This window comes from Brachycentrus maculatus, unplaced genomic scaffold, assembly GCF_059751285.1.
Source record: "Brachycentrus maculatus isolate JH-2025_06_01 unplaced genomic scaffold, ASM5975128v1 h1tg000236l, whole genome shotgun sequence".
NCBI lineage: Eukaryota > Metazoa > Arthropoda > Insecta > Trichoptera > Brachycentridae > Brachycentrus > Brachycentrus maculatus.
Window position 1 is genome coordinate 431,246 of NW_028280987.1, and position 22,275 is coordinate 453,520.

The 22,275-nt window shown below is 37.2% G+C and overlaps 1 protein-coding gene across 2 annotated transcripts in view; it reads left to right on the forward strand.

Annotated features, from left to right (window-relative positions):
* Positions 1-21,885, forward strand: part of LOC148306600 (uncharacterized) — a 127,356-nt gene extending 105,471 nt beyond the window's left edge. For both annotated transcript variants that reach the window (XM_088264713.1, XM_088264714.1), the window contains exons 4-8: positions 15,574-15,733; positions 16,984-17,174; positions 17,765-17,806; positions 19,618-19,787; positions 21,242-21,885. In XM_088264713.1, coding sequence (XP_088120839.1) covers positions 15,574-15,733; positions 16,984-17,174; positions 17,765-17,806; positions 19,618-19,787; positions 21,242-21,260 — 582 coding nt within the window. In that variant the 3' untranslated portion in view covers positions 21,261-21,885. The remainder of the gene's footprint in view (positions 1-15,573; positions 15,734-16,983; positions 17,175-17,764; positions 17,807-19,617; positions 19,788-21,241) is intronic.
* Positions 21,886-22,275: the final 390 nt, after the last annotated feature.

The following is a 22,275-nucleotide window of genomic DNA, read 5'->3' on the forward strand; positions in this document are numbered from 1 at the left end:
TACTATGACGCTTTACATATTCATTTCAAACCCTTATCCGCTAGCAATCTTCGCCTCTTCCACATTCGTGCAACTCCTCATACATTTTACACCCGCCGATTTTTCCGACTCCCGACCTGACCACGCCCAAGTAATAGAAGTCCTTGCCGAGATTTTCTCGGTCTTCCTCAGTATTATTTTCTGACGATGCGCCTAGTATTCGAAACCGTTTTAAAATATTGAAAGAGAGCATGAGAAATTAATACGGGAATAAATTTCCCCTTTCAAATTTAGTATCTATCAATATGTCCATTTTTTCGAATGAATTTGTGAATAATGCATATTTTAGGTGTTCGTCTGTAAAGTTGTATGACTGAATATTTATAAAAATTTAAAATTATTTTTCAATAGAGATTATGTCGGATTGTCGTCTCATGGTTTTTTTTGTTTAGTATGTTTAATTTTTTTATTATTTCCCAATATAAACATTTTAGACATCACAAAATGTGATCACTTTACACAAGTGTAACGTTCACCAATTCTACCCATGATTGACAACCACACTACTCAATTTTTTGGAACTCCTAGATATATTGATCAATCTCGTAACACAGTACATGTGAGTTCACAACAGCCGTCTGCGTTGGAATAAGGAAAGCTTTTGTTAAGCAGAGACTCACTTTATATTACGGTCGTAAGTCCTGTAAATACCCAGACTTGCATATTCTTCTTAATCTATGTTGAGATGTCAAAAATGTTAAAAATAACTCTTAACAAGCCTATGACGGCTGTAAGCTCTGTAAATGCCCAGACATCTTAATTTTTCTTCGTCTATGTTGAGATGTAAAAAATGCTAAAAATAACCCCTAACAAGCCTATGACGGTCGTAAGCCCTGTAATTGCCCAGGCATCCATATTCTTCTTTGTCTATGTTGAGAAGTCAACATTATTCAAATTAAATCCTGACTGGAGATAATCCAGATTTTTGAATAGATAATTGGACACACTTAAAATGGTATTTTTTTTTAAATATTCAACACATATGTAAAAAAGAATTCTACCGACAAGACACACAAGGTGGCTTTGTGGGTCTCTGCAAAAGGAAATATTTTAATACGTTCATTTTTTTTTGAATTAGTGTAAATAGTTTATGTATTTAAAATTTTATTTTAATAAATAAAATAATTAAATCGGTCTTGTGAGTTTTGCGTCGCACCGCCGCATTTCCTTGGACGATTCGCTCTGTAGTTTCAATGCTTGGCTAGCCAGGTGACTGATTGTACGAATTACACGTCGGTGTGTTCAACAAGTAGAGAGACTGCCAGAGGGAGAAGACTGCTAACAAAATGTTCAGAAAACAACAATAAATATTATAATAACAATAAAAAAATGCCGTAAAAAGTCGAGAGTCATCCACGTGTAAAGCGATTTGTACAAGTTATATTAATGTATTGTTTATTGCAGTGCATAGCACGCTTGTGTCTCTATAAATTCACCTTCCCGAGAAAGAACACTTTCCATTCCTCGCCATAACACATCATTCTTCAGTAATTCCTTCTCTGTCCAAGCGGCCAGACTATGGAATGAATTACCTCTCCGCGTAAACAAATGCACCTTCTCTAATAACTTTTAAGAAACGTCTGAGACATTACTATCTATCATTAGAATCCTAACTGTCCATCAAACCTCCTCCCTCTACCTCCTTCCCTACACTCCCTTCTTCCTTTGCCTTCCTTATTATCATCAATTTGTAACTTATGCTTTTTTTAATGTTTAAGTGCTATCTACCATCTGATTGCAAACAGCTATATATGGTATCAAACGTTTTGACCAATATCACTAGTCTGTTTTTAGTTGACTGGAAGATATTGCTTTTTATCAATAAGTCTGACAATATTGTCATATTGTCAATATTGTGTACGTATATACGTACTTATTTCTCTTCTGTAGATTAGGTTAAAATAAATAAATAAATATGTATATAAATACAAGAACCTTCTTCTTCCTGGCTCCATCCCGACATATCATCTTTGTAGACTGTTGTGGTCAGCTCTCCTCGTCCTCAGGCTGTAGGTCCTTCTGTCATGGACAACGTCACCTAGGTCATGCCTTCGTATCATGTTATCTTTCTGCAGCATCCATGAATTCTTTAGCCTTCCTCTAGATGACTTTCTCGGAAGATCCATGGCGATTGCCTGGTTCACAATATGATCAGGTTCTCTGCGTCCTATGTGCCCATACCATCTCCAATGGCCTTTCCTCTACCTTACTATTGATGTCTGTTACAGCCAGGCTTCCACGAATACGTGAACTGTTTATTTTGTCTCTAAGGGACACTCCAGCTGACAGTTTCTAGTTGCCAACAACCTATCTCTTGTAAAGGAGGCAAGCTTGATGGCGGCTCTCGTAAGGCTTGCGGAGTACATGGCCAAGCTAACCAAACCGCCTTTTCTTGACGACAGTTGTGACCAAGATTTGCTGCGTCCTACGCCTTATCTCTTCATTCCTCACAAAGTCAAACCACATCACGCCTAAAATTCTCCACAGACACCTATTCTCAACGCTTAGTACACGGCTGCTCTGGGCCCTTGTAAGGTGCCGTGTTTCACAGCCGTATAAGAGAACAGGAGCAATGCAGGCATTGATATCCTTAACTCTAAATAGAAATTAACCACTTTAGGGATGTCGATAATAGTGTAAAGCGATAAAAATTCATAAATAAATAATAAAAAAATAAAGAAACACAACACGCACATCTTGCGTTTGTTATTCGTCCATACAGGAGGCGGAAACGCTCGAGGACCTTCGTGTTTTCGGTATTCATGCTTCTACTTGTTGTCGAGGCGTTGTTACAAACCATACTACACCAGGGAGCCGCCTAAATCTATATAGAGGGGTGTATGTATTAAAAACAATTTATTTTCCTTGGTATTATACGTATCTTTGGCTCCACCCGACCGAGTTTCTCCAGAATATGCTTGGACACAATTGTTTAGAGACTCGAAGGAGTGTCCAAATAATCAAGTATGTGAATATATAAAATCCAGGATTCAAACCTCACATTTAAATGAATGAGTTTCTACTCTAAAAAGTCTGCCTCTAATGAAATTCTAGTCAATTCAAGCAACATGCTTCGAACTTGATAATATATCGCTCACTCCTTTCAAGAACGTCATAAATCAAAATACTTGATTTTTCAGGAGAACGTTTTTAAAGTTTAAAAATATAATGCAATGTATTATAAATAAATATCAAGCCACTTATTAAACTTTTTACTATGCAACAGATCTTTTGAGGTAAAACCTGAAGGTTTTTTCTCCATTTGAAAAATATTTAGTTTATTTAAAAAAATAATTAAACAATACCTTTTCCTCAAAATGCAAAATCAACACTTTCTGCCCTGTAGCAGGTAAATATTAAGTTACAAATATGCCTCTTTTACTGGGATATAGTACATTTTCTGGGCATTCCGAAAACATGCACAACTGAAAATCGACGATTTTTGATTTATGACGTTCTTGAAAGGAGTGAGCGATGTGTACAATACATATATAGAAGTTCCAAGAAATTGCGAAGTGCGGTTGTCGGTCATAGGTAGAATTAGTGAATGATACAAGTTTGTAAGGTGATCACTTAAACCAGCCTAAGATAGTCGATTTTTCTTCATCTATGTATGTTGAGATGTCAAAAAATAATATAGGAGGAATGGGTATTTGATTACGCATTTTTATCGATCGTTGCGCGGTATGATGGATAATCCTGAAACTATCCGGGACATTGGTCTGTATGTTCCCGATAGTTACCTAAGACAGCGTCGGCATAGATTGTTTCCCATTCCTATACACAGGACCAACCTGCCGATGGTTATGCCTGTAGGAAGAGCTACTGCTATGCTAATCAATATCACGACGGATATTCATCTGTTCCATGTGTCTGAGGGGGTAAATAATCACAGAGCCGCCCCCTTGGAGTAGAATTAACGAAAATGGCGCTATATTATAAATTACAATAAAATTATTTTTATTTTTTATTATAATAATAATAAACCCTTATCCGCACCCCAATGGTGCATAGGGCACTGCGTCATATAAACGCAGTGTTATCTTGATCGTTTACACATGAAGGGAAAGTGATCAGCCCTCCGTTTTCCAGTCAGTCAGGTCCAGGGTAATATTGAATAAATATGACAGTGAAACAACCACTTATATTTATTTTACCCCCCTTGGGAATCGAACCCGGGACCTCGAGAACGGTAGCCGAGCGTGCTGACCATTACACTACGGAGGCGGACATTAATGTTAATTATTTTTATAATACAGTGTTTGTAAATACGCTGTTTTTTTTTAAATAAAAATCGGAATTTGCCTTGCGGGAGCGGGATCAGATGGTATTTTTTTTCCACCCCCATTTCTATACCTTCTCAAACTTCCCCCACCACCACAACACACGCAATTTGGAACTTTATCTATGTAATATAATGCCATTTGTGGATCTCCCAATATTGACATATCGCTCACTCCTTTCAACAACATCAAATATCAAAAATCGTCAATTTTCAGTTGTGCATGTTTTCGGAATGCCCAGAAAATGTACTATATCCCAGCAAAAGCGGCATATTTTTAACTTAATATTTACCCGCTACAGGGTAGAAAGTGTTGTTTTTGCATTTTGAAGAAAAGGTATTGTTTAATTATTTTTTTAAATATACTTAATATTTTTCAAATGAAGAAAAAACCTTCAGGTTTTACCTAAAAAGATCTGTTGCACAGTAAAAAGTTCAATAAGTTTCTTGATATTTATTTTTAATACATTTGATTATATTTTTACACTTTAAAAACGATCTCCTGAAAAACCAAGTTTTTTGATATTTGACGTTGTTGAAAGGAGTGAGCGATATGTAGTAGCTGTGTATTGTCAAATGTCTCTTGCATTCATTCCTAATAAACCACACTTTAGTGTCATGTAACCGGTTACTAATTTTAATAAATACTTTTGATTCAGTTTCACGTTTTTAATTGCGTAGTCCGCTAGTCGAGTGTTTGGTTATTAAGGTTAAATACTAACATCTCATCTCATCCTGGTTCCTACTCTAATGTATGGAAGTGAAACATGGAGTTGGCAAAAGAAGGATGAAAGCATACTGAATGCAGTCGAAATGCGATCTCTCAAAAGAATGTGCGACAAAACGATGTATGATAGATGTGCGAATAGTGAAATAAGGAAGGAATGCAAAGCTGAGATAAGCATTATCGATAAAATTAAGAAAGGTGTGTTGAGATGGTTTGGACATGTGGAACGAATGAGTGAGGAAAGAACGGTGAAACAAATTTATGAGGCGAATGTAAGTGGAAAAAAGAGCAGAGGAAGACCGAGAAAAACCAGGTATGCCAAATACTTGAAAGTGGTCAGGTTAGGAGCCGAAACAATCGGCGGGTATGTATGAGGAGATGCATGAACGTGGAAGAAGCGAAGAATGTTTGCAAAGACAGAGTGGTGTGGCGTTCTATTCTCTCTGCCTACCCCTGCGGGGAAGCGGCGTGATGGTTAGTTGGTTAGTTTTACTAATATCTCTCTCGCCTTGTATTAGCACTGGTAAAAATGAACAAATCTAACAGAAGCTAGCGATTTAACGAGGTAAGATATCAGATTGTATCGGACGTTTCGTACTAAAAACGGGAGCGCCTCAATAAATAACGTTCCCTTATCACGACACATCCGCTTACAACGAAAAACACACACCCCTTGTGTTCAAACACTGCTAAACACCCAAACACACGCCAAAAGCACTATATATGAGTAAAAAACGCCAGAAAATACCATTTTAGTAATATGAAAATAACTCCTGAAATTGGAGATAATCCAGATTTTGTGAACAAGTATTTGGACACACTCAAAATGTTGTAAATAAATTGTCTGATTAAATTACAAGCTAAAATAATAAAAATGAAAATGGTTTTTTCTGGCGTTTCTCATGTGTGTGATTATAATCCAGGATTCGGATCTCACATACTAATATAAGAGTTTCTGCTTAATAAAAAGCTTCTTTACATCTCACCAATAGATGTCTCTAGTGAAGTTCTATTGATTCACAGAACTTCCAAGAATTTGAGTAGTGTGGTTGACAATAATGGGTAGAATTGGTGAATGTTACACTTGTTGATCACTTAAACAAACCTATGACGGTCGTCAGCCCCGTAAATGCCCAGACTTCCATATTCTTCTTCATCTTTGATGAGATGTCAAAAATATTATAAAAATTACAACATTTTGAGTGTGTCCAAACACTTGTTCTCAAATCTGGATTATCTCCAATTATAGGAGTTATTTTTAACCTGTAAGCTGCTCGATTTCGAGTGTCAAACTTTCCGTCCCGTGCTGGATTATTTTACATTACAATATGTTTGACAAAAAAAAACATATTTTTGCCTATTTTTTGTAGTGAAACTTTCGGATATCCATCATAGATGTTCACAGTACACAATGAACTTTACTTATTATGTTTGTATAGTGTATTTACACAAAAATATTAACATTTACGGACTCGCGGCCTAAAGTATGGCGGCTGTATAGAAGACGCGGCTGTCGTATCTGCGGAGCACGAGCCGACCGGAAGTATTCACGATAAAGTTGACACTAAATTAAAATAATTTTCGAACCCGGGACATACAGAACGGTAGCCGAGCGTGCTGACCATTACACTACGGAGGCAGACATATCGCTTACTCCTTTCAAGAACGTCATAAATCAAAAATCGTTCATTTTCAGTTGTGCATGTTGTCCGAATGCCCAGAACATCTACTATATCCCAGCAAAAGCGGCATATTTTTAACTTAATATTTACCCGCTACAGGGCAGAAAGTGTTGTTTTTGCATTTTGAATAAAGGGTATTGTTTAATTATTTTTTTAAATATACTAAATATTTTTCAAATGAAGAAAAAACCTCAGGTTTTACCTAAAAAGATCTGTTGCACAGTAAAAAGTTCAATAAGTGGCTTGATATTTATTTTTAATACATTGTATTATATTTTTAAACTTTAAAAACGTTCTCCTGTAAAATCAAGTTTTTTGATTTATGACGTTCTTGAAAGGAGTGAGTGATATATGAACCAATTTATATATATATCTATGCTTATTTTTTGAAGATCTTTGGACATTAGATGTGTTAGCAGGGGAACAGTTTATTTTGTTTTTTTTTCTGTTATTTTTATTGTAGAACATAAATATTGTCGTTTTTATTTATTTCTTTTTGTAGCGGAAACATAAGACAGTCCGACATCGTTCGAGCGTATAATTATGGGAATGAATTTACTTTGAGCCACTAAAAATTGTATAAGAATGATCGAATTTACGACCGATGTGCTACAAGGTTGTTCGAAACTAACTCAGACTCCCCAGCAGGGTGGGCAGAGAGGATAGAACGCCACAGCATTCTTCTCTTCTTCTTATTAATATTATTATAGGCCTTGCGGCCTGGTTTTAAGAGGGATTAGCCTCCTGCGACGTCGATTCCCAGCTATCGGCCCATCTCTTTGGTGGTCTGCCCGGGAGTCGTCTACCATGGGGTTGGTCGTACAGTGCATTCTTCTCACCTTCGACATTCATGCATCTCTCATACATACAAACTTCTCACCTGACCCCCCTCCACTCCTGGAATCGAACCCGAGTCGCACGGTAGCTGAACACGCTAACGGTGATTCGGATAAATTTGTTTGACGTTTCTTCCCTCATTCATTCGGTCCTCAGTAATTTCAATAATTGTACGAGAATTGAATTTATTAATAAAGAATCGAGTTAAAAGGGCTTGGGCGCTTAGGGTTGCATACCCGTACTCACAAAAACTTGTGTAATTTATAAAAGATGCAGCTTTTTCGTGGTTCAAGATACAATTGAAGAATTATATGATAATTGAAATTGTTAAAAAACAAGCGAGCTGTAAGGGGTTGGGAGCTCGGGGTCGCATACCCGTACTCGCAGAAACATGCATAATTTAGACAAGATGCCGCTTTTTCGTGGTTACGAGATACAATTGAAGAATTGAATTGAAGAATTATTCGAGTATTAAAATTTGCCAATAAAGAACTGAGCTGTTAGGTGTTGGGCGCTCGGGGTCGCATATCCGTACCCGCAGAAATTTCAACACAGACAGAATTTAAGAATTATTCTAGAATTCATATTTTTAATGAAGAACCGTGCTGTTAGGGGTTGGGCGCTCGGGGTAGCATACCCGTACTCGCAGAAATTTGAATAATTTCAACTAGCGGCAGCTTTTCAGTGGTATGAAATACAAGATGTACCAAAAGAAGTCACCTGTCTTTGATAATAAAAAAAAATTTAATACGGTGTGTCGTAAAAATTGTCGCTGCCGGGAGTCGAACCCTCGCTCCCGTGGTCACTAGACCGCGGAGCCCGTTTATGCTCCGAGTGTCACCGCATTGCCATTATGTCGTATCTTCGCGGGATCCGAGTCACGGCTTGTCAACCGGTCTCGCTGCGGTGCGCGCATCGTCGCACGCCGCTGCAAGGGAGCCTCTTCCATGTACCTACATGTCGTCCGACTCGAGACGTCACTAGTTTAGTTGATCGGCCGCGATTCCCCCTCAACCCCTTACCTGATCCTGTACCTTGATACTTTATTTCACACTTAATTTTTAACTGGTAAATCATCATTTTTGGATCTTCAACTCCTTACCTGATCCGATACTCTAATACGTATATTTTTAAATTCTAGTTAATAACCTCCTCAACACCTTACCTGATCCTAATTCCTAATATTTTCTCCCATACATAAATTTATAGCATCTTCAATTGTTACTAGTAAATAATCACTTTTGGATCGTCAACTCCTTACCCGATCCTTTACTCTGATATTTCCAATTTTTATAGTTAATTAACCTCCACAACACCTTACCTGATCCTACTTTCTGATATTTTCTCCCATACATCAATTATAGCATCATCAATTGTCACTAGTAAATAATCACTTTTGGATCGTCAACTCCTTACCTGATCCCATACTCTAATATGTATATATTAAAATTCTAGTTAATAACCTCCTCAACACCTTACCTGATCCATACATCAATTTATAGCATCATCAATTGTTACTAGTAAATAATCACTTTTGGATCTTCAACTCCTTACCTGATCCTATACTCTGATATTTCAAATTTTTGTAGTTAATTAACCTCCTCAACACCTTACCTGATCCTAATTCCTAATATTTTCTCCCATACATAAATTTATAGCATACTCAATTGTTACTAGTAAATAATCACTTTTGGACCGTCAACTCCTTACCTGATACTCTAATATGTATATATTAAAATTCTAGTTAATAACCTCCTCAACACCTTACCTGATCCTACTTTCTAATATTTTATAGCATCATCAATTGTAACTTGTAAATAATCACTTTTGGATCGTCAACTCCTTACCCGATACTTAACTCTGATATTTCCAATTTTTCTAGTTAATTAACCTCCACAACACCTTACCTGATCCTACTTTCTGATATTTTCTCCCATACATCAATTATAGCATCATCAATTGTAACTTGTAAATAATCACTTTTGGATCGTCAACTCCTTACCCGATACTTAACTCTGATATTTCCAATTTTTCTAGTTAATTAACCTCCACAACACCTTACCTGATCCTACTTTCTGATATTTTCTCCCATACATCAATTATAGCATCATCAATTGTAACTTGTAAATAATCACTTTTGGATCGTCAACTCCTTACCCGATACTTAACTCTGATATTTCCAATTTTTCTAGTTAATTAACCTCCACAACACCTTACCTGATCCTACTTTCTGATATTTTCTCCCATACATCAATTATAGCATCATCAATTGTAACTTGTAAATAATCACTTTTGGATCGTCAACTCCTTACCCGATACTTAACTCTGATATTTCCAATTTTTCTAGTTAATTAACCTCCACAACACCTTACCTGATCCTACTTTCTGATATTTTCTCCCATACATCAATTATAGCATCATCAATTGTAACTTGTAAATAATCACTTTTGGATCGTCAACTCCTTACCCGATACTTAACTCTGATATTTCCAATTTTTCTAGTTAATTAACCTCCACAACACCTTACCTGATCCTACTTTCTGATATTTTCTCCCATACATCAATTATAGCATCATCAATTGTAACTTGTAAATAATCACTTTTGGATCGTCAACTCCTTACCTGATTCTACACACTGATGTTTCCTTACATACACCAATTTGCAGTAACTCGGATTTTTACTGTCCAATTTTTACTAATTAATTATTACTTTTGTATCGTCTCTCACGACACCCCTCAACCCCTTACCTGATCCTACACCTTGACGCCCTTTTAATCAGATTGCCAGATTATAATCATCATTTTTGCGTCGTCTCCCACGACAACCCCTTACCTGATCCTCTATACCTTGAGAATTGTTTACACACATCAATTTCCGGTATTTTGAAATTTTATAGTCCTAATTTTACTAGTAAATCATCACATTCGCATTGTCTTCCGCGACACCCTCTCAACCCCTTACCTGATCCTATACGCTGACTCTCAAAACACACACAGTACCATAAATTCTTACTGGTAAATCATCACTTTTGGATGGCCAACTCCTTACCCGATCCAAAACCCTGATATTTCCTTACATATATAAATTTTCAGTATAATCATTTTATTAGTAAATCATCAGTTTTGGACCTCCAACCCCTTACTTGATCCTACACCCTGTTAATTGATATGCGTAAGGAGGAACCATGGTATAGGATCAGGTAAGGCGTTGAGGGGGTGTCGTGGGAGACGACGCAAAAGTGACGATTAACTATAGTTATAATATTTTCAGTCAAGGACATGTTAACATAACCAGACTTCCATATTCTTCTTCGTCTATGTTGAGATGTCATGGATTTGGACCTCACATACAAACGAAAATGGTAATACCCCAATGGTGCTTCATATGAAGCAGTGCCCTTTATATAAACCTTTATATGCCCGTTTATATAAACGCAGTGTTATCTCGATCGATTACACATGAAGGAAAGGTGATCAGCCCTCCACTTCAGGTGCCAGTCCAGTGTAATATTGAATAAATATTAGAGTGAAAAAAATCACTTATATTTATTAAACCCCCCTGGGAATCGAACCCGGGACCTCCAGAACGGTAGGCGAGCATGCTGACCATTAATTACACTTCGGAGACGGACAGTATGTGATTAGTTAACTAAAAATGTTGTAAGAAATATGGCAAAATAATCAAATAGTTTTGTGAGGGAGTTGTTATGGGTGTGTAGCATGGTGTTTTGTTTCAATGGCAAATTTCCCCATTAAAATATAATACGAAACCTCTGTTTAAGACTTTGTTGGGGCTATTCTAGGGTAGCCATATTGTCCCGAGACCTATTCAAAAAATATATATTAAAAATATTACAAAAATATAAGGCGTATTTTACGTATTTTATTTATTTCAACAAAGATAAAGAAGAATATGGAAGTCTGGGTATTTATGGGGCTTACGACCGTCATTAGCTGGTTTAAGAGATCACTTTACACGCGTGTAACATTCACCAATTCTACCCATTATTGACAAGCACACTACTCAAATTCTTGGAAATTCTACATAGATATATTTATCAAATTCGAAATATACATAGTGCTTGAATTGACTATAATTTTCACTAGAGACATCTATTAGTGAGATGAAAGAAGATTTTTTTTACTAAGCAGAAACTCTTTTATTAGTATGTGAGGTCCGAATCCTGGATTATAATCACATACATGAGAAACGCCAGAAAATATCATTTTCTTTTTCAGTAAATTTATTTACAACATTTTGAGTGTGTCCAAATACTTGTTCACAAATCTGGATTGCCTCCAATTAGGAGTTATTTTTTCCATTATTTTTTGTCATCTCAACAAAGATGAAGAAGAATGTGTAAGTCTGGAATTAACTGGTCAAATTATAAACTAAAATAATACTAATGAAAATAATATTTTCTGGCGTTTCTCATGTATGTATATGATTATCCAAGATTCAGACCTCAAATACCAATACAAGAGTTCTGTTCTGAGTGTGAGACGAGGAAGAATATGGAAGTCTGGGCATTTACAGCGCTTACGACCGTCATAGGCTGGTTTAAGTGATCACTTATACATAAAAACAATATGAAAGTAACTCCTGTAATTGGAGATAATCCAGATTTGTAAAAATGTATTTGGACACACTCGAAATGTTGTCAATACAATGTATATGCTCGTAATAGGTACCACTACCCCTGCACCCTCATTAATAATTAAGGCTCTGAGATTATCGAAGGGATGGTCCCTTTTAGATCATGTTCGCCGTACTGAATCCACGGTGACTTCACAAAAGGGGGTTAATGCAATTTGAGTCTATTGTGTCAACCCATTTCGATAATTGGACCTCTCAGCGGTGCTTCAAATTCATTATTTCAAATAAATATTAGGTACTAAGAATTTACCAGGCGAATATAGTTGGAAAAATGAAGAAAGGAAGACCGAGAAAAACTAGTTCAAATGCTTAAAAGGAGAGTTGATGCTGGTAAAAACCTATCAGCGAACGCTAAACTGGCAGCACACAACGGAGTCCTGGTTCCAACCCTAACGGAAGTGTGGAAGTGAAGCTTGGAGATGGCAGTATGAGGACGAAAGTAGACTGGATGCAGTCGAAATGCGATCTCTCGGAAGAATGTGCGGAAAAACGATGTATGATAGATGTTCGAATAGTGAAATAAGGAAGGAATGCAAAGCTGAGAAAAGAATAATCGATAAAATTCGTCGTCTGTCTGATGATGTCGGTTACGACGAAACTCGGGTGCTGGTCAAATAAAATTCACGTGGAAAAAACTGCATTCTTGTTGTATTATTTTGTAAATATATGTAATAAAATAACTAGGTACCTACCTATACATTTTATTAAGTACTTACAAATAGTACCTACATAAAACAGTTCTACCACCAGATGTCGCATGCGTCGCACTGAATTAAACAAAAGAGATCCGATAGAAAAAATATATTATTATTAACTGTCAGAATCAGATAGATATAAAAATTATTGTAAAGATTAATTGAGAATAAACTTTTATTGTCGTTTCTTTAATTACAAAGCAACACATTGTTTATTTTATTATTATACACCCACTTTACATATTATTTACACTCAATTTACAAAAGAAAAATACTACCACGTTATATATATATATTTTATATTAGACTGTAAAATGGCTAATATTTATTGCGATCCTCTTGGAAATCGAACCCGGGACCTCCAGCGTGGTTGACTAGCGCGCTAACCGCTACACTATGGAGGAGAAGTTTAAATATAGGTACTCGTAATAAATACAAAAAAGTACCACATTTTGAGTGTGTCCAAATACTTACTTGTTCTCTTATCTTGATTATCTACAATTATAGGAGTTATTTTTCATATTACATCGTAAATAAATTAACTGGTCAAATTATAAGGTAAAATAATTAAATTTAAATAATATTTTCTGGCGTTTTTCATGTATGTAATTATATATAATCCAGGATTCGGACCTCACATACTAATACAAGAGTTTCTGCTAAACAAAAAGCTTATTTCATCACACCAATAGATGTCTCTAGCGCAATTCTAGTGATTCAAGCACTATGTTTCGAAATTGAACCAAATATATGCAGAATTTCCAAGAATTTAAGTAGTGTGGTTGTCAATCATGGGTAGAATTGGCGAATGTTACACGTGTGTAAAGTGATCAATTAAACCAGCCTATGACGGTCGTAAACCCCGTAAACGCCCAGACTTCCATATTCTTCTTCATCTTTGATGAGATGTCAAAAAATAATATGAAAAATAACTCCTATAATTGGAGATTATCCAGATTTGTGGACAAGTATTTGGACACACTCAAAATGTTGTAAAATAAAAAAAGTTGATTATATGTACGAGTCCGCCTCCGTAGTGTAATGGTCAGCACGCTCGGCTACCGTTCTGGAGGTCCCGGGTTCGATTCCCAAGGGGGGTAAAATAAATATAAGTGATTTTTTCACTGTAATATTTATTCAATATTACTATGGACTGGTACCTGAAGCGGAGGGCTGATCACCTTTCCTTCATGTGTAAACGATTAAGATAACACTGCGTTAATATGACACAGTGCCCTATGCACCATTGGGGTGCGGATAAGGGTTTTATTATTATTATTATTATTATTATATGTACGAAGTTCATAAATTTCATATTATTTTCTTGACGTCTCATCAAAGATGAAGAAGAATATGGAAGTCTGGGCATTTAATTGGAGAAAATCCAGATTTGCGAACAAGCATTTGGACACACTCCAAATGTTGTACATAATTTAGTTGATATATCGCACACTCCTTTCAAGAACGTCATAAATCAAAAATCGTCCATTTTCAGTTGTGCATGTTGTCCGAATGCCCAGAAAATGTACTATATCCCAGCAAAAGCGGCATATTTTTAACTTAATATTTACCCGCTACAGGGCAGAAAGTGTTGTTTTTGCATTTTGAATAAAAAGTATTGTTTAATTATTTTTTTATTGTATATATACTAAATATTTTTCAAATGAAGAAAAAACCTTCAGGTTTTACCTAAAAAGATCTGTTGCACAGTAAAAAGTTCAATAAGTGCCTTGATATTTATTTTTAATACATTGTATTATATTTTTAAACTTTAAAAACGTTCTCCTGAAAAATCAAGTTTTTTGATTTATGACGTTCTTGAAAGGAGTGAGCGACATGTATATGTGTACTTGTAATATCATCTCCATTGAAAATTAGCTTCTTTAAAGGCCCACTCGTCTGGTAATAATATGGCAATTGTGTATTACAAATACGCTGGGATATTTGTATTACACCCTTCAGCTGAAGTCCAACCGAGTGAAATAATTACCGGTGAAGAAACAACCCTTACTTTATTGATAAAAATAATCAAAGCCATTGAAAATAGCTACCCTGTCGTGTACGTCAAGTCTTAATGACGTCATGCTGAGGTGATTGGGATGACATCATTGAAAGAGTCACAGATAGCTGTGAATGAGAGATGGAAAATATTGACTTGTCAACATGAATGAAGAAGAATATGGAAGTCTTTGTATTTACAGGGATTATGGTCTATCATAGGCGGGTTAAGTGATCACTTTACACACGTGTAACATTCACCAATTCTACCTATTATTGACAAGCACACTACTCAAATTCTTGGAAGTTCTATATATACCATATGAACCAATTTAGAAACAAATCACTAGAACTTCACTAAAGACATCATTCTTCTACATCTTTGATGAGATGTCAAAAAATAACATGAAAAAAACTCGAAAAACAATATTACTCTGACTGGTACCTGAAGCGGAGGGCTAATCACCTTTCCTTCATGTGTTAACGATCAAGATAACACTGCGTTTATATGATGCAGTGCCCTATGCATCATCAGGGTGCGGATAAGGGTTAGAGAGAAAGACATATTTGAAGGAAAATTTATGGTTGAAAAAGGCTTAAGTCAACAAATGAATTAAATAATAAATAATAATAATTTGTCATTTTTCTCGTTTCAGGTCAAAATCTGGTTTCAAAACAGAAGAAGTAAATACAAGAAGATGATGAAGGCGGCTCAATCGGGACCTGGAGGGGGTCCGGCCGGTCCGGGAGGCCTGGGACACCCGCTGGGGCTCCAGCCTCCGGGGGGCTCACCCAACTCCACGCAGATAATGCACGGTAAGGATACTTATTCAAGTGAGACATGGAGTTGGCAAGCAAAGGAAGGATGAAAGTACACTGGATGCAGTCGGAATGCCATCTCTCAGTGCGGCAAGACCATGTGTGGTAGATGTTCCAATGGTGATATAAGGAAAGGGTGCAAGGCTGAGATGAGCACTATCCAGGAAACTAAGGAAGGCGGGTTGGGATGGTTTGGGAAGGATGAGAGTAGACTGGATGCAGTCGGGATGCCATCTCTCAGTGCGGCAAGACCATGTATGGTAGATGTTCCAATGGTGATATAAGGAAAGGGTGCAAGGCTGAGATGAGCACTATCCAGGAAACTAAGGAAGGCGGGTTGGGATGGTTTGGGAAGGATGAGAGTAGACTGGATGCAGTCGGGATGCCATCTCTCAGTGCGGCAACACCATGTACAGCAGATGATCCAATGGTGATATAAGAAAAGTGTGTAAGGCTGTGATAAGCACTTGAGCTTCTCTGCATATCTCTTTGTCAGAGCCACATTCTCTTGTGCATATGTGGAGGTCTTCACCAAAACGTTACATTTCCATTATAAATGATTTCAAGTAATCAGGAATTCTAGCTTGTAAAATTGCTACGTTTTGGTGCGATTTAATGATTTCATATTGGTTTAACACAGGATTGGTCACGTTTTGTCGCAACTTCAATAAAGATTTTGATAGAATACAGTCAACATAACAGATTTGCATTTAAATGATATTTTGTGCAATATTGGAAATGTATCTTTTTGGTGAGGACCTCCACATTTTCAATTATATTCTTTTTATTCTTCTAATTATTCTTATTCTTCTTGTTCTTCTTGTTCTTCTTGTTCATCTTATTCTTCTTGGTCTTCTTGTTCTTCTTATTCTTCTTAGTCTTCTTAGTCTTCTTAGTCTGCTTATTCTTCTTTTTCTTCTTATTCTTCTTAGTCTTCTTAGTCTTCTTAGTCTTCTTAGTCTTCTTAGTCTTCTTAGTCTTCTTAGTGCTCTTAGTCTTCTTAGTCTTCTTATTCTTCTTAGTCTTCTTAGTCTTCTTATTCTTCTTAGTCTTCTTAGTCTTCTTATTCTTCATATTCTCCTACTACGTCTTGGTTGGCCTTGTAGTCTGGTTTTAAGAGGGATCGTCCTACTGCGCCATCGATTCCCAGCTGTCAGACCATATCTCTGGTCGTCTACCTTTGGGTTTGATCGTGTGGCTTTTCGTTACAACACGATGAACTAATTGTTGTGAATTATCGTCTATAGGTGGCGGCAGCAGCAGCGGGTCGCAGCACTCGCCCAACCAGTACCTGGGCGGTGCGTCGGGGCCTGCCGGGCAGGCGGGCACCCACTCGCCCACGCCCTCGTCCACGCCCGTCAGCGAGCTCTCCCCCGGCCTCTCCCCGCCCGCGCCCTGGGACGTCAAGGGGCCGCCGCCGGTGCCGTGGGACGTAAAGGTGAATATCCATACATTACATTACCAACCAGCAATCTGGGTTACATTCTTAACTGTCAATCTGGGTTAAATTATAACTATCAATCTGGGTTAAATTTTTAACTGTCAATTGGGTTAAATTCTTAGTTTCAATTGAGGTTAGATTCCCAACAAACTATCTGGGTTAAATTCTTAACTGTCAATCTAGGTTAAATTTTTAACTCTCAATTAAGGTTAGATTCCCAACAAACTATCTAGGTTTAATTCTTGACATTCAGTCTGGGTTAAATTCTTAACTTTTAATCTAGGTTAAATTCTTAACTGTCAATCTGGGTTAAATTCTTGACTATCAATCTGAGTTAAACTCTTAACTTTCAATCTTTGTAAAATTCTTAACTTTCAATCTGGGCTGAATTACCAACTATCAATTTGGGTAAAATTGATAGTTGGTAATTCAATCTTTGATGAGAATAATATGAAAACAACTCCTGTAATTGGAGATTATCTAGATTTTGTGAACAAGTATTTGGACACACTCAAAATGTTGTAGTTCTATTTGTGTTTATAAATGAATGATTTATGCTAATTAACATATGTATTTTCTTGTTCAAGCCTGCTGGGGGGTCCTACAACCAGCATTATCCTTCCTTTTTGGTTAGTTTTACTTTTTTATAAATATTTATGTACAATTACTTTTCGTATGTTTGTCAAATTAAAATAACTATAACTAGATTAACATTAGATTACCATGTAAACTAACACGTTAGTTATTGAAGAACAAAACAGGGCTGTGAGTTCAACACAGATATGGAAACGTTATTCGAAGATCACTAAACGATGAAAAGGAGCTTATTTATTTATTAAACTTTATAAAATAAAATAACTTTATTTTAACCACTTTTTATTGGTACACTTTTTCCAACCGGTTTCAACATGAACCTTGTCATCATCATGTACTAATTCTAAAACATTGAAATACTCAGTTGGTTAGGTTATGGATAATTACCCTTCCCTTACGATACCAATAACTTCCACGCACTCCGTACACCATATGAAAATGTGATTTAAAAAACGGGAAAAAACTCCTTAATGTTAGTACATAAACCCTGATGATGACAAGGTTCTTGTCGAAACCGGTTGGAAAATGCGTACCAATAAAAAGTGGTTAAAACAAAGTTGTTTTTTTTTATAAAGTTTATAAAATGTGCCACAAAGTTTATGCGAAAAACATTCAAGAAATTTATTTATCTTATATGTAATTAAAATTAGACCATCTTAGATGGTCCTTTCCTAATCTTCTCAACTATACTCATTCCTTCTGACTTCTCTACTCCTAATCCTGGCATACAGTCCCAGCTTCTAGCCACACATGCTATATAGACTCTTGGTCATACTGTATCACATACTGCTTTATCCATTATTTTCACATGACCAAACCATCTTAGAGATTCTTTTCTAAGCTTCTCAACTATACTCATACCTTTTAATTACTGCATTCTTAACCCTAGCAAACTGTCTTTCTAGTCACAGACTCTTCTATCCATCTCTTGTTCTATTGACACATTGGCCAAGATGTAACCAAACCATCTTCTAAGCATCTCTAGATCCTTCCTTTTTCTTTCCAACTATACCCATCCTAACTGCATATCCCTTCTGATTTTTCCATTCCTTACTTTGGCATACATCCTAGCTTCTAGCCTTACAAGCTATGTAAACTCTTGGTCATACTCTATTACATTCTTCATAATCCATTATTTTCACATGACCAAACCATCTTGGAGACCCTTTCCTAATCTTTTCAACTATTCTCACCCTAACTGCTTTCCCCATTCTAAAAAAACCGTAGAAAACTATCCTAGCTTCTAGCTATACATGCTATGTAAACTCTTGGCCATACTCTATCACATTCTTCTCTATCCATTATTTTTACATGACCAAACCATCTCAGAGACTCTTTCCCATCCTTCTCAACTATCCTCATCTCTTCCAATTCCTCCACTCCTAACCTTGAATACTCCTACCTTCCACTCCCGGACTCTTACCTAATCTTTTCAACTATTCTCACCCACACTGCTTTCTCTAGACAAACATGCTATGTAGACTCTTGGTTATACTCCATCACACTTTGCTCTGTCTATTATGTTCACATGACCAAACCATCTTAGAAACCTCTTCTTAATATTCTCAACTATCCTCATCCCTCCTGATTTTATCCATTCCTAACCCTGGCTTCTAGCAATGCACGCAATCTTGGTCATACTCTATCACACACTGCTCTATCCATTATTGTCACATGACCAAACCATCTCAGAGACTCTTTCCTACCCTTCTCAACTATCCTCATCTCTTCCAATTCCTCCACTCCTAACCTTGAACACTCCTACCTTCCACTCCCAGACTCTTCTACCCATCTCTCATTATACCTTGCATTCCTCGACACTAACGTTCTGATTTCCTTGTTACAGGGGGGCGCGCCCGGTTGGGACATGAAGCCCGGTGCGGGTGGCGGCGGCCCGGGGGGCGCTCCGCCCCTGGGGGGCCCGCTGGGACCCCCGCAGCCCGCGCACCACCCCGGCTACGTGCCGCAATACTCCTGGTACCAGCCGGCAGACCCCGGACCCGCTGGACTATTAACGTAAGTCGACAAACAGATTACCATGACGTTTTGAAATCAGTGACCTAGCAGTCGTTGCACTTGATATATAACTCACCTCTTCGCTACTTCTCTGCAGGAGTAGGCAGATAGAAATTAACGCTACTCTGTTATACAAAACTCTGTCTTTGCAAACATTTTCACCTCTTACACATTCATACATCTACTCTTGGAAGCAGATGAGACGAGTGAAGAAAACATCTAATTATTTACAGTTTTTAAATAACCATCAAGCTGCTTCTTTGCAGGGGTAGTAAGAGAGGAATGCCACATCAATCTGTCATTGCCTCTTCCACATGAATGCATCTTCTCTTATTTACCCTCCGATTATCCCCACTTCTGACTGGAAGTACTTGATTATGCCAGTTTTTCCTCGGTTTCCCTCTTTTTTTTCATTTCCAACTGCATTTGCCTCATAAATTTGCTTTACCGTTCTTTCTTCCCTTCTTCGTTCCACACGTCCAAACCATCTCAACACACCTTCCTTGGTTTGATGGATAATGCTTATCTCAGCCTTGCACCCTTTCCTTATATCACCATTGGAACATCTACCATACATGGTCTTGCCGCACTGAGAGATGGCATCCCGACTGCATCCAGTCTACTTTCATCCTTCCCAAACCATCCCAAACCTCCTTCCTTAGTTTGCTGGATAGTGCTTATCTCAGCCTTGCACCCTTTCCTTATATCACCATTGGAACATCTACCATACATGGTCTTGCCGTACTGAGAGATGGCATCCCGACTGCATCCAGTCTACTTTCATCCTTCCCAAACCATCCCAAACCTCCTTCCTTAGTTTGCTGGATAGTGCTTATCTCAGCCTTGCACCCTTTCCTTATATCACCATTGGAACATCTACCATACATGGTCTTGCCGCACTGAGAGATGGCATCCCGACTGCGTCCAGTCTACTTTCATCCTTCCCAAACCATCCCAAACCTCCTTCCTTAGTTTGATGGATACTGCTCATCTCAGCCTTGCACCCTTTCCTTATATCACCATTGGAACATCTACCATACATGGTCTTGCCGCACTGAGAGATGGCATCCCGACTGCATCCAGTCTACTTTCATCCTTCCCAAACCATCCCAAACCTCCTTCCTTAGTTTGCTGGATACTGCTCATCTCAGCCTTGCACCCTTTCCTTATATCACCATTGGAACATCTACCATACATGGTCTTGCAGCACTGAGAGAACGCATAACTTCATTTAGTCTACTTTCATCTTTCTTTTGCCAACTCTATGCTTCACCTCACCTTCACTGCCAGTTTGGCTTTCGCTGTTACGTTTTTATTTGCTTCAACTGATTTCAATGCACCATTCACTCTGTCCTCAGCATTCGCTCCCATTTGTATATCTTAATCAATCTTTCCATCCCTAGAAAACATACCCAACTATACCAAAATTAATTTTTCATTTTCTTTTGTTACAGCGTCTGGCCTGCAGTCTAGCCAATAGTAAAGATGGAATCCATCTCAAACAATTATAATGAACAAAGTGATTAGAAAAATATAAACAATTGGTGGTTACTTGGATGTGTACAGGCAGGGAGCTGAGAAAAGAAACGCTTTCGTGCAGTGAATAAGATATAAATATAGTTTTAATAAACTAGTGTTTAATTCAGTATAAATATACCTAAATAAAAGTGCAAATCGTAAAAGTTTAGTTTAAACTAAGTTGTTTTTTTTTAAATCAAACGGATGTGGTCATTGAAAATTCATAAAAATGCTTTAAATAAATTTTAAATAAGTAAATGTTATAACAATCTTCTGTGTGTCCAAATCCTCGTTCACAAATCTGATATATTTGTACATTTCGACATCTCAACATAGATGAAGAAGAATATTTAATTTCGTCAATTGATTCGGCAGTCACTTTGTAGTAAAATCTATAATAATAATAATAAAACCCTTATCCGCACCCCAATGGTACATAGGGCACTGCTTCATATAAACTCAGTGTTATCTTGATCGTTTACATATGAAGGAAAGGTGATCAGCCCTCCGCTTCAGGTACCAGTCCAGGGTAATATTGAATAAATATTACAGTGAAACAATCACTTATATTTATTTGACCCCCCCCCCCCCGGGGATCGAACCCGGGACCTCCAGAACAGTAGCCGAACGTGCTGACCATTACACTACGGAGGCGGACTAAATCTATACAAAATCTATACATTTTTAATTAATGTTTTACCTAGTAAATACCACTATTTCTTAAAATCTACTGTGTCACGTGTTTCGATGTATTCCGCATCATTTTCAAACACGTGTCACAGTAGATTTTAAGATTTCACTAAGGAAAAAATATTAATTAAAAAATAATATTTAAGTCTGGGGATTTACGGGGCTTACGATCCGTCATGGGCTGGTTTGAGTGATTCCTTTATACGCGTGTAACATTCATCATTTTACCCATGATTGATGGCCATACTCCACAACTTTTTGAAATCCCAATCTCATGACT